Source organism: Calypte anna, chromosome 1 (genome assembly GCF_003957555.1).
Source record: "Calypte anna isolate BGI_N300 chromosome 1, bCalAnn1_v1.p, whole genome shotgun sequence".
NCBI classification, from domain to species: domain Eukaryota; kingdom Metazoa; phylum Chordata; class Aves; order Apodiformes; family Trochilidae; genus Calypte; species Calypte anna.
In genome coordinates, this window is record NC_044244.1 from 142,930,951 (window position 1) to 142,943,467 (window position 12,517).

The window sequence follows — 12,517 nt, forward strand, 5'->3', positions numbered from 1 at the left end:
AATAAAGGGAAACACCCTGCACAGGTAAACTCCCCCTGGACACTTAAACCAGCCCCTCACTGTACCACGTTAGACATGAGCTACAACAGATTCCAGCCCCTTGGTAGCTCAACCCAATGCCTCAAAGCCCCCCTTACCTTTCCTCCTCAGCCCCCTCCATCCCCCTCTCCCCCATCACCCCGGGACTCCTGAGGATGCTGCCCTCCCCGCGGCCGGACCGCTCACACTCCGCTAACGGGACTACGGAGCGGCAAGTACAACGCCACTGCAAGCGGAGCACCTCACAGACCCCTTGAAAGGCTGACGCTGACACCAGACCCCTCACCCGCCCCCCAAAAACACCCCCCCAAAACGCTGCCGCCACCAGCACCGGCACCGAGCGCCCGGTACACTGTGCGCATGCGGGAAGTAACAGCGCTGCCGGCCGAGGGTGCCTCCTGGAGCGAGGCCCCCTATTGGTTGCCGAACATTGCCGAGTGCTTTCGGGCTTCTCCGGCTCGACGCCGAAGGCAGCGGGCAGGGGAAGGTACGGCTCGAACGCGGCGCAGTGCATTGTGGGGCGGAAGAGGAGAGTCACCGTTCGGCTAGGGGCCGCCATCTTGCCTGCGTCCGGACTCGGTCCCGCTTTCGGGGCCTGCTCCCGCTCCTCGCAGTGCAAAGAGGTGAAAAAGGAGAGGACGAGGAGCCCGCCCGGGCGGTGCTGATGCGTGCGGAGCGTCCTCGCACCTCTATCTGACGCCGCTAGGGAAAGGGGTAGGGGTGGTTGGGCGGTCGCCGGTGCGGCCTCTCCTCTGCCGGGATGGGTCGGTCCCGCAGCCGGAGCTCGTCCCGCTCCAAGCACACCAAGAGCTCCAAGCACACCAAGAAGAACCGGAGCCGATCGCGGTCCCGCTCCCGGGAGAAAGAGAGGGCGCGGAAGCGCTCCAAGTCCCGGGAGAGCAAGCGGAACCGGCGCCGGGAGTCCCGCTCTCGCTCCCGCTCCAACACGGCCCCTTCCTCCCGCCGCGACCGGGACCGAGACCGTGATCGCGCCTCCTCCCCGCCCGATCGTATCGACATCTTCGGGCGCACGGTGAGCAAGCGCAGCAGTTTGGACGAGAAGCAGAAGCGGGAGGAGGAGGAGAAAAAAGCAGAGTTCGAGCGGCAACGGAAAATGTGAGCCCCGGGTTTGGGATGGGGGCTTCGGGGGGGGCGGCTATGGGAGGGGGTGGGGGGAAAGGGGAGGAAGGGAGGTTGCTCGGTGCCCCGGTGCTTTTCTCTCCGCGCCTTTCTTCTCCAGACGGAGGCCGCCTGCGATGAGGGTAAAGGCGTTTAGGCCCTGGCCGAGGCCTTAACCTCTGCCTGTTTTCCCGCCATCCTTCCTAAAAGCCTGGCTGCTTCAGGTGCGCTAGAAGCCGCCCACTCGGGTGCCAGCCCCCAGCAGGCTGCCCTTCCCCCTGCCCGGCGGCTCTGCTGGCTGCCGATCTGCCGCAGCTCCCCTGTGCTGCTCAGAAACCTCCCTCTGCTGTGGAAGCCTCTGCACCCCGCAGGCTTTGTGCTGCCCTGCCCGCCCCTCCCCTTTCTGCGTGCAGCTCTTTTTGCGTCGAGCGGAGGCATCCGGAGTTGCCCGACTTAAGGTTTTAATAAATACTATGCAACGGTTGTGTTAACTTTGAAGGGTTTGGGGTTTTTTGGTCTGTTGTTTTTTCTTTGAGTTTTGTTTTGTTTTCTATTTTTAGTTCCTTCCCAAATGGGACACTCAGATCCGGTGACTTGTTTCATTTGAAACCTTTCACTTCTTCCGCTTTTCTTGTGGGGGATGTGGTTGTTTAGAAAGTTTACACGGATGGGCCAGTTATGTTATCATGAACGTTGCATGTGCATTAATTACCTAGCAATATTGTTGCGTTGTGAAAGAGACCTTTTCGCAGCATGGGTAACGGTTTTAACAGTTGCGATAAAATGGTTCTTGTTCTTTGGATGTTAACTTTGCTCATTGGAGCACTGAATCCAGAAGTAGCACATGCTTGCAACTTGTGAAGCCAACTACTTGTGTTAATTCTCAAGTGGAGTTCTGAGTTCTGATTCGGGGATATTGTTCTAATGAAATACTAACGGCAGTTCAGAAATTTGATTATACTGAGTGGTCACTTTCATTTTTGTTTGTCAATAATCACTTTTGCTAACTCCAGAATTTGACAGCCGTGCCATCAAACAGTTGCATAGTAACACAAACACGTGAAAATGTGTGTTTGAATTTAAAAAATACTTTTTAAGTAATTTACCCTAATTTTGGGGTTTATGGTTTTACTCAGCAGCGAAATAAAAGTATTCCATGCATATCTGCATGAAGGATTGGAATGTGCTTAACAATTTAAGAATACAGTGAATGGTTTATCTTGGTATTCTGGACTTCTTTTGTTACATATATGTTGTTTATTATGTAAAGGGATTTAAAGATTGATAAGAACATTAAGTTAATAACAAAACATATCTAAATTAAAACATCAGATATAGCACAGAATATTATGGTTAGTATGTGTCTAGGCTTTAAAAGTTGAAAGAGAGAATCTGTTCAAGTGCCTATGGAAAATAAAGTGTTTATAATCTTAAATATCTTTAAAACATTTGCTTCCATTTGTGCTGTGAAGTACTCACAACTGAATGAACTGTAGTTAATTCAGTAATATTAGATGTAGCAACACATGTTTTAAGTCGGTTTTCCATAGTAAAGGTTTCTATATAAGTTAGCTTTGAAATTTTAAAACACCCACAGAGTCTGTAAACAAGGAATATGATATTTGACTGATATTAGCAACAGAATAGTGAACTTCTGACGGAGAAACAGTGTTGGGGAATACTGGGTGTAAAATTTTGATGCTTCTAGAATGTGGTTTACATTTCAAAAAGGAAAAGTAAATCATAAGTAGAAAACCATGATGTTTGAGTAAATAATCTGTAAATTGTATTATATATACTAGCATATACTCATATTAATGAAGGAAAGAAAATATCAATGAATTAGATACCAGACAGTTCATCTATTGAAAGTTACTTTCTTCTCATGTGTGCTTAAATCTTAATACCTTGCTTACCTTCTACTTTTTCCTAATATGCTAGTTTCCTATAAATGTTTTGCAAATGTGACTGGTTTTTTCCTCTGAAATCTGATAAAATGCAACCAGTTTCTGCAGATTTTCTGAAGTCAGCCTTTACAAATTAAATGGAGCATACTAAAATATTTTTACAGTGATACTTTTTTCTCTGGAGTCATGGTTCAGTAGATCAGGATGATAAGGCTACACTTGTATATAAAATAATGTAAGTTCATGCAATTTTTAAAAATCAAGGAATGGTTACTTTAAACTACATAGTAAATAACTGAGATTATATCTGTTTATTACTTGTTTTTGAGAAACTCAACATTTGCTTGAAACTTATTGTTTATTTGTATGGAAGTATATTATCTCGCTGCATAGGCACAAGGTGGTCTTATCAGTGAACTTGGACAATAAACATTTACTTTTTTCTGTTTCACTTTTTTCTGTTTCTAGTGTTTCAAGAAATATAGTTGCTTACACTGAACAGTTATGATATACAAATCATATAGCCTATGAATGTGAAAAGATTTATTTGCCTGTTTAGTTAAATTTTAGTGGCATTTGTTGGGGTGAGAAGAATGAAATGTCTGCAGGCATAGTGCTTAATTTAAGTACATCATTTGCTGAGGATATTTCAAAACTTATTTCAGATATCTGTCAGGAAGATTTTTGTAACTGTACAATCAGGTAGCTTTTATTCTAGATTTCTCCGATGCTAAACATGAAGCTAAAAAAGCTGAATAAAACAAGTAAATATGAGCTTTCTGTAAAGTTACTTTTGTAGAGCAGTTTCTCACATGTGCTAAGCTCTGTTAGTACAGGGTGGTGAAAGTACTTGCAGCTAAATAAAAAAGCCATGAGGGAAGAAAAACCTTTTATTTTTAAATGTTTTTTAATTTTATAAAGGGTATTTAAAAATTGTCTTGTAAACTTTTGACTCTTCGCCTTTCATCCAAAAAGGATTGTAGGTAGCAATGGCCTGACAGAAATACATTAAGGAAGGTAGTTGATGTGGTTTGTTCTGGCTTTTTTTTTTTTTTTGTGGTGGTGGTCTTGGGGTTTCTTTATTCAGCTTTTCTGAAAACAAATTAAAAAACCCAAACCTCAAGAGACTTTGTGTCACTTTAGGAAAGGTGAATTCTGCCCTAACTTGACACTGGATAAGCTTACTATCTCTTGAGGAACGTAAGAATAAAAATTGTGTTCTGCAGCTGGATGTTTAAGTTTTGGGTTTCAAAACTTTACTGAAGGAGATGGACTATCCATTTGTTTCAGTACACTTTTGAAAAGAAGATGTATGTATAAGAGGGGGAATTTGTGAAACTTTCATCTTGGTATTTTACATATTTATTTAGATCAGTAATCAATACTCTTACTATCTCCTATTGCATGTGTGCAAATTGTATGCTGGGAAATCCAAAGTTATTAAATCCTGTAACTTTTTTTCAAAGTTGTATTTATGTGTCAATATAAGTTAAGACTTTTCAAGATAATCAAGAAAATGCAAACGTGAAAATGACAGAATATTAGGATATAGCTAGATCTTATGCTAACTCATGGATTTCTGGTGCTGACAGTCAAAAAGATAGGTTTATAAAATTGTTCTGTACTTCAGAGTACTTGGAAGTTCAGTTTCAAGGTTAAAAGAACAACTTTCTTCTCAAAGTAATTCTAAATTCTTTACATCTAAATAGTAAATTCTAAATTCAACTTTCTTCACAGTAATTCTAAATAAATACTACTACATAAAACACAGCTATACAGGATATGCTTTTGCTGGTCTTTGGATTTCTAATTGCCAGTTTTACTAGTGGTAATTCCTTCATTTGGTAATAAAGCTTCAGATTGACATAATCTTTCTGTGTCCTTATAAATGAAAACTTCCATCAGGGATCAGGCTAAGGGATAATGCTACTGCTAAGCAAAAATAAAAATAAGAAGACATGCAGAATTCAGAACATGGACAATTTTAAATGTTGAAAGGATTTATTTAGCACTTGGTATATTTTAGTTTAGATAATTATGGTAGAAACGAAGTGCTGCAATGAAGAAGTTAAGGAGGGTTGATATCTTTAAAGTATTATAAAGTACTTGGTTAGATACCTAGACTACAGATATAACACCTGAAATTCTTGTTAATATGTTCAAATTAGAAATTGTATTGCTTCCATCTTCTATTTTAGTTATCAAAAATCAGTCTGGTGCCTCTGAGGTGGTGGCTTTAAGACATGTTACAAAATGATCTTGCTACACATGGCTTAAAATTGAGACCATTTTTATTTGTTTCAGGGTGAAGGATGACCAAAAACAGTTGAGGTCTTTTTTTTTTCTTTGCTCGAGAAGCTGTCTTCATAGACTTAGTGTCTTGAGATAAGGAAAGATGCAAAATATGATACAGTCCTAATGGATTCCCTGTGGTAGAAACACTGCCTGAATATTCACTGGGTACAACAACATGGTCTTTGTGTGTTAAGGATATAAAACTGTTTGAGAGTGATTCAGTAGTGTGACTGATAACTGTGTATTTGAAAGAGTTTCTTTCAATGAAGCCGTTCTTTATTGATTAAAAAAAGTAATCCTCGTGTTTGCATTTTGTAGCCGTCAACAAGAAATTGAAGAGAAACTCATAGAGGAAGAAACTGCTCGAAGAGTGGAAGAGCTTGTGGCAAAACGTGTAGAAGAAGAGTTGGAGAAAAGGAAGGATGAGATTGAGCGAGAGGTTCTCCGCAGGGTGGAGGAGGCAAAGCGCATCATGGAAAAACAGTTGCTCGAAGAACTCGAGCGACAGCGACAAGCTGAACTTGCAGCACAAAAAGCCAGAGAGGTAACGCTCGGTCGTTTGGAAAGTAGAGACAGTCCATGGCAAAACTTTCAGTGTCGGTTTGTGCCTCCTGTTCGGTTCAGAAAGAGATGGAATACAGCAAATCTAATTCCCTTCTCGTATAAACTTGCATTGCTGCGAAACTTAATTTCTAGCCTATTCAGAGGAGCTCACTGATACTTAAACAGTTATTCTCCTAAAACCTGAACAAGGATACTTGATTTTTAATGGAACTGACCTACATATTTCAGAATTGTTTGAAACTTTTGCCATGGCTGCAGGATTTATCAGCGGTCCTTTCATTTTTGGGGAAGGGTATTGAAAATCTGTAATTATGTATCCTTCATTTGTTTCATGTTTTTTTTACTTAGACTGTAAGAGGCTTTTGCCTTCAGCTAGGCAAAAAGCAGGGTCCAGCAGTGAGCTGCAGTACCTGTCTTTAACAAATAGGTTTCTTACTCTTCATTTAAAATGAATGTTTTCCCTGAGCATACATTGGACTAATTCTGGGACTTCCAGCGTAAGCCCATCCACGTCTTCATGAAGGATCTATGTCCAAATCATTATATCCATTTTTAATAACTACTAACAACTCCTTTTTTTTTTCCCTAGAAGTTATAAAAGAGCAGGTTGCAGGTTGCCCTTGTCTGAAGTCAAGCTGAACATGTGACTTGGGTTTTTTTTGGTTTTGGGTTTTTTTGTTTTGGTTTGGTTTTTTGGTTTTGTTTTTTTTCTTCTTTTAATCAGCAGCTGGAGCAGAAGCTGAAAATGTCTTTCTGTGAGACAGTAATTTGCTACTACAGGCTTTGATGCCTGCCCGCACCAATCATTCCAGGATCCAGAATTTTCAGTACAAACTTTTAAACTATAAAGGAAATTTGTGCTAAATAGTCATAAATCTCAAATGCCTTTTTCACTCTCTACCTCCCATGCAGTTTATCTTAAATTAAAATTTTGATTGGCTTGCAAAAGTAAAAATGGTAGCGAGGAACCATTCCCTTTCAGACTAAATATGAGTTGTCTTTCACGTAGTATCTTTAAATCTAAAAAAAAAAACCCAACAGCCTGGAACACCAAGTTACAAGAGATATTAAGAATATTAAATTACACTTGTTTTTCAAATTTAAACCTTACTATGAAAAAATGTAAGTTGAATTTAGATGCCTGTAGTCAGCAAGTATTAATGTATAGAAGTTTTCATTCAATCAGATTGATACTTTTTTTTTTTTTTTTAAGAAAGTATTTTTGGCTATTGTCAATGTGATGTGGAGGTGTCTCATCAGTTCTTTATAATGCAGAGTAAGATTTCATACCTGGAGTGAAGTGTGCTAGCTAGTAGCTGGTTACTAGTCATAGTAAGAAGTTTTCATATGCTTGCTTTGTTCGTATTAACTTTTTTTCTTATACAGACACAAATCTCTGGCTAACTTCAAATCTCCCAAATATTAAAATAATTTGGATATATATTACGTGAACTGAAACACCTCAAAAACTTTAACGCAGTCTTCATATTTATGAGTTGCATAACAAGAGTTCCATAAAATTCACCAGGAAAACAACAATTACAAGGCTATTATTTCCTGATCTTGCCTTCCCTGGACTCCTGAATTCCAAGTTCAGACTGCAAATGACAGTTTCAGCTGTCTTAAAATTGTCAAAATATTGAATGTTAAAGTCCATTCTCCCCATGAAAGAAGCCCATAGCTCCATGAAGTATGGATTACCATTTGTATTTTTCACTAACAGTAAATGTATTTTTCTTATTAATTGTTTGCCTTAGGAATGATTTACATATTTTTGTTCCTTCTTATCATAAACATCTGCATTCCTCAGCTCAGCCTTCCTTGTATGTTGTTTCTTTATAAATGGTTGAGCTGCTGATGCAGGTATTGCCAAGCTAACAGTACAAATCATTTTAAAGAGGAAGCTGGCGCGTATGGCAGCCGAGGAGCACACTCTGCAGGACACTGGACAAGACAGTAAATATTCAACTTTTAATGCTGATTAAAGGAGTATAGGTAAAGAATACGTAGGTATACTTAATTGGTGAGACAAACTATTCACTTTATTTATCTTTTCTATATTACTTTTTAATTTGGTAAATACTATCCAGTTTTTGTAGTTGTCCGTGTTGATTTGTGTGATATTAAAATTGTAGTATTAATATTGTCAGGATTCTTTGATTAGGGAGGGTTTAGTTGGTTGCTGTTTGGACTGGGCGGGATGATTTAAATTGAGTACTAGAAACCAGTTTTAGTGGCTGCACAGTTTACCGTTGTGAGACAGAATAGGTGGCTGTAAAGCTGCCGCTTTAAGACAGTTCACAAAATAATTCTGAGAAAGATTAGTGAACATGCAGAAATGATTATTTTACTTTACTAACATCTTGCCCTGTCCTCCCATTTAGGAAGAAGAGCGTGCAAAGCGTGAGGAACTAGAACGAATACTAGAAGAGAATAATCGAAAAATTGCAGAAGCACAAGCTAAACTGGTATGTGAAGATGCAGTTACCCTTTCTGTAGGGGAATACAGGTCCTTCTGCCTCATTTGCAACACAATTAAATAAACAAATCGACCCTTTTTAGACTTTAGCTTGTCTGTTGCTGGTTATGTCAGTAGCATTGCAGTTCTCTTGAGCGTAAGAGGCCAGATCTTCAGCACTAATACTAGTCTGAAAAAACAGTTCAGGTGCATCTAATTTAGGGGAAGATGGCTGCCTGCAGAATTAAAAAGAAATACGTTTTTATATCTCGCAAGGATGGCTGAAAGAAATTTACAAATAACAGGAGTTCTAAAACAGAAGTGACGAATTCTGTTTTGTTGAGCAGAACAAGTACAAACTGGACTTGAGATGAGTATAATGCTGATGTACAATTGCTGAAAGAGACTTTCAGCACAAGCTCAAGGTATCTAACTTACGAAAGTGTAGCTGATGCTAGTCTCCAAGCCTGTTGATGCAGGTGCCTGCCTCATGAGAACATATAATGTGATTTAGCCAATTCTAATCAATTAATGATAAGCTAAACTAAGCTGCTTCTACATCCTGATTGAACTCTATCTGGTTCAATTACCCACCTAATCACACCTTTTTCAGGTGAAAGTGGATGCTGCTTAAAACTCTTTCCTTGAACTACGTCTGCTTTAGATCTCTTCCCATTTTACCCCTCTTCTCAACCTCTACAGTGGAAAAAGGACAAGTAGAAAATTTAAAGTATTAACTGACCTAGTGAACAAAATAAGCACATTTAGAAGAGCACTGGAATAGCTCTAAGAACCACAAGTCATTGTAAGGATTGACTTGTTACAAATCAAGTATAAATGGTCTTGAATTAAGAGGGGGCTTTAGGTGGGATTTGGAGTGGGGAGAACTGTTTGCTTCACTGTTTGTTTGGAGAGGGTCTGTTGCTTCATTATATTGTGCTTTCATCTGACATGTGGTGTGTCAGGACAGTTTATATGTATACTGACTTCCTTAATTAAAATGGGATTTGTCGTTTGCAAAGCAATGGTGAAAAGCATTGCATGTAAGCACTCAAGATTTCAATCCATTAGCTGTAGAAAGTTTTCAGTGTTTCTTTTAAATTCCAGTAACAACTTTTTATAAATAGTTTCACTGAAACCAACTATGGCATCTAGCTGAGGTAGAACTGCTTACATACCTGTGCAGGATTGGACCTGTTTGGAAGTTCATACAGACTTGTAAATTGCTTTTATGACTACAAAATATGCTGGCCTAAATTCTACCATTTTCATATATAGGCTGAAGAACAATTGAAAATTGTTGAAGAACAAAGAAAGATTCATGAGGAGAGGATGAAACTAGAACAAGAGAGACAACGTCAGCAAAAGGAAGAGCAAAAAATTATCCTGGGCAAAGGAAAGTCTAGGCCAAAACTGTCCTTCTCACTAAAAAGCCAGGATTAAATTGCAATTCTGAACTCTTAAAAGAAAAAACAAGGAAAAAAAAAGAAACAAAAACAACAAAAAAGGAAAACAAAAACAAACTTTGTATGGTAGCTTCATGTTGAAGTGTTGTTTTTTTCTCTTTTTTTTTTTCCCTCTTTTTTTTTTTTTTTTTTTTTTTTGAAGTCTGGGAAGTTAGCTTGTTCTAATAGGGGCTGTGCTCTGCAATTCTTAATTTTTTTTTTTAACTTCCATTAAGTTAAACCCTTATCAGATCATTGTTGCCTTTTAGAGGGTAATCTGTTCTCATCAGTTTTGTTTCTGTAGTAGTGGTCTGAAGCAGATCAGGTTGCTTTGTGAACTGCAGATGATCCGATAAGGTTTTACTGACCTACTCATCAGAGTTTGACTCTGATAATTGACAGAACTTTATACCAGGTATTGCTGACTTTTAATTTTTTTTTATTTTTTATTTTTTATTTTTTTTTAAGTCAGCAAATACATGAGTAAATTGCCATAGTATTACTGGACCTCTGTGGTTTATTGTTAAATCAGTGTCCTATGATACTGTCCCATTGTTGCTCTTGATGTTCCTGATACAGGTAAGGAAATAGTTTGTCATTTACAAATACATAGAGAGAGTTCAGTATTGTCTCTGTTAGATTTGTTTTTATTACATTGACAGCGTTCAACCAGCGTTTCCCATTGTGTAAATAAACCAATTTGCTGAATAAAGTGAAAGTCTTAAATTCATATGTTTAAGTAAATTTTTTTAGTACACTTAAACAGCTATAAGAGTGACAATACACATTATTAAATTCAAGGCTATAGCAGTATTTTTTTTTTTAATTTTGCTTTAAACTGTTGTGGCTTCTCCTACTTACAATGCAAAATTACACACAGTAAAAAAAAATCCCTGCAGTTGTGAATATTTTTATGGCTGCTGCTGTTTTCATGAATGTTGTTTTTTATTCTGACAGAGACTTATTTCGACTGCAGTATCATGTTTAAACAGCTGTTTGGCTTACTGCACTCAGACCAATACTTCAATATCTAATCCCCTTCAGTTCACCTCAAAGTATAGTATATTGTATAATTTAAGGTCATTACCATATAATGAATCTGATGGATCCTAGGGGATTTAAAAATGGAAGTTTTTTTCCCAATGGACTGGACTGGCTAGCATACTTGAAATGAAAAACAGAAAATGAGATTCTGCCTAAATATATTGTTTTAGCCAGAAAGCAACTTGTTACTTGTATACAGATCTTGAATGTTACCCATTTATATATACAGGTTTTATTTTGAAAAATGAAACTACAGAGTGAAAACTATATATAAAGTCCCCTTTTTGTATATGTCTTCTACCAAAACCTGGATTACTATAGCTTGTCCAGTTCTAAAACTTTCCTGTCGGTATGCAACTTCTGTAGTAAGCATAAAGTAAAAGTTACCAGTTGTTGCCTAAGCATTTGAATGTCACTGGACAAAGTTGGAAATAGTGCTGGATTTTCCCAAAGCATCTGTTTCTTTAGATTTGGCAAATTAAATGTGGGAGCAAGTTGAGTGTGTCACTGAAAGCAGAATTCAACATACTTTGTATGAAACCTGGGCTTGGGGGCAGACTAATGTGTATCACTTTGTCCAGTATGTCAAGAAAAATGTGAAGACAGTAGAATACCTACACTATTACTGTACTTAAATTTGTTTATATGTTGTATTAGAAAAGAAAGTTTGAAGGTTGCTTAATGCATAAAAACAGAAGCTGAAACCAAATAAATGTGTACAGGACCTGTTGGCAGGAGCAGGCTGTATTTAAAGCTCAACTGATACCTGTATTTCTAAAACAGAAAACATCCCCTGTTCCCTTATGAGAAACAAGCTATTAAAAGTCAATACTTAAAATACACCTATGCATTTTTGTTTCCTCTTCTAAAAGCAAGAAACTAAGTTCTCATCCATGCAGCTCTGGTATCAAGCATTTTGTTTCACATCACTACTTTGCTGGTAAATGTTTACACTTAACGTGGCATAGGCTTAGACTTTGAGAAGTTATTTTTCAGTTTAGGACTGAAAAATATTAGGACTGACTATTTTTCAGTCCTTTAGGACTACTTCATGGACAGTATCACCAATCACAATTAGATTGCCCCTTCCATCATTCCACACTGCCCTACCTCTGTTTCCTTCCCCCTGCCCTCAAAAAAGGAAAGGCAGCTACATACTTTGTGTTTTTATTGGGGCAGAAGTTTAGTTGGAAGAAACCATACTGTCCTAAAGCATTCTTTATTTCTTGGATGGCTTTTTGTAGACCTGGTGTGGGTGGACATCATATTTGCATAATACTGGGGTTTTCTTTATAAAATCACTAAGACTTCAGGGATACTCTTGATTTCTAGGAAATCAGGGGTGTGCACAGTTTGGGAGGGGTAAACTGACATTTGATTGTAAGAATTCTAGATGTTATATTCCCTTAAAGCTTGATACATGGATAATGAAAAGTAGTTTAAAATGTATACTTGCTTTTAGGTAATGATTAAACTAAATGAGTATGACCTCTGTATGTAGGTCTATGTGAGGTTGTTAACCTACCTATAGAAAATGTTAGAAATTGGAATGAGTGTTTTAATTTTTATATTATTACTGTCTGAAGCTTCAATTACATATTTTGGTTAGTTTTTAGTTTGTTCTGGTTTTATGTGTACTTTGGTTC

General features: G+C 38.3%; 1 protein-coding gene across 1 annotated transcript; it reads left to right on the forward strand.

Moving 5' to 3' along the window:
* The first annotated feature begins 551 nt into the window (after positions 1-551).
* Positions 552-11,713, forward strand: ARGLU1 (arginine and glutamate rich 1). Its single transcript, XM_030469497.1, has 4 exons — positions 552-1,155; positions 5,679-5,904; positions 8,309-8,392; positions 9,661-11,713. Exons 1-4 carry the CDS (start codon positions 800-802, stop codon positions 9,823-9,825), a joined length of 831 nt encoding a protein of 276 aa, XP_030325357.1. The 5' UTR covers positions 552-799; the 3' UTR covers positions 9,826-11,713.
* The last annotated feature ends 804 nt before the right edge of the window (positions 11,714-12,517 follow it).

Bases quoted from the DNA above. Each gene is read 5' to 3' on its own strand.
- ARGLU1 (XM_030469497.1), top strand. From the start codon at position 800: ATGGGTCGGTCCCGCAGCCGGAGCTCGTCCCGCTCCAAGCACACCAAG. The intron at 5,905-8,308 runs GTAACGCTCGGT...CCTCCCATTTAG, and splicing joins CAGCACAAAAAGCCAGAGAG to GAAGAAGAGCGTGCAAAGCG. The intron at 8,393-9,660 runs GTATGTGAAGAT...TTTCATATATAG, and splicing joins CAGAAGCACAAGCTAAACTG to GCTGAAGAACAATTGAAAAT.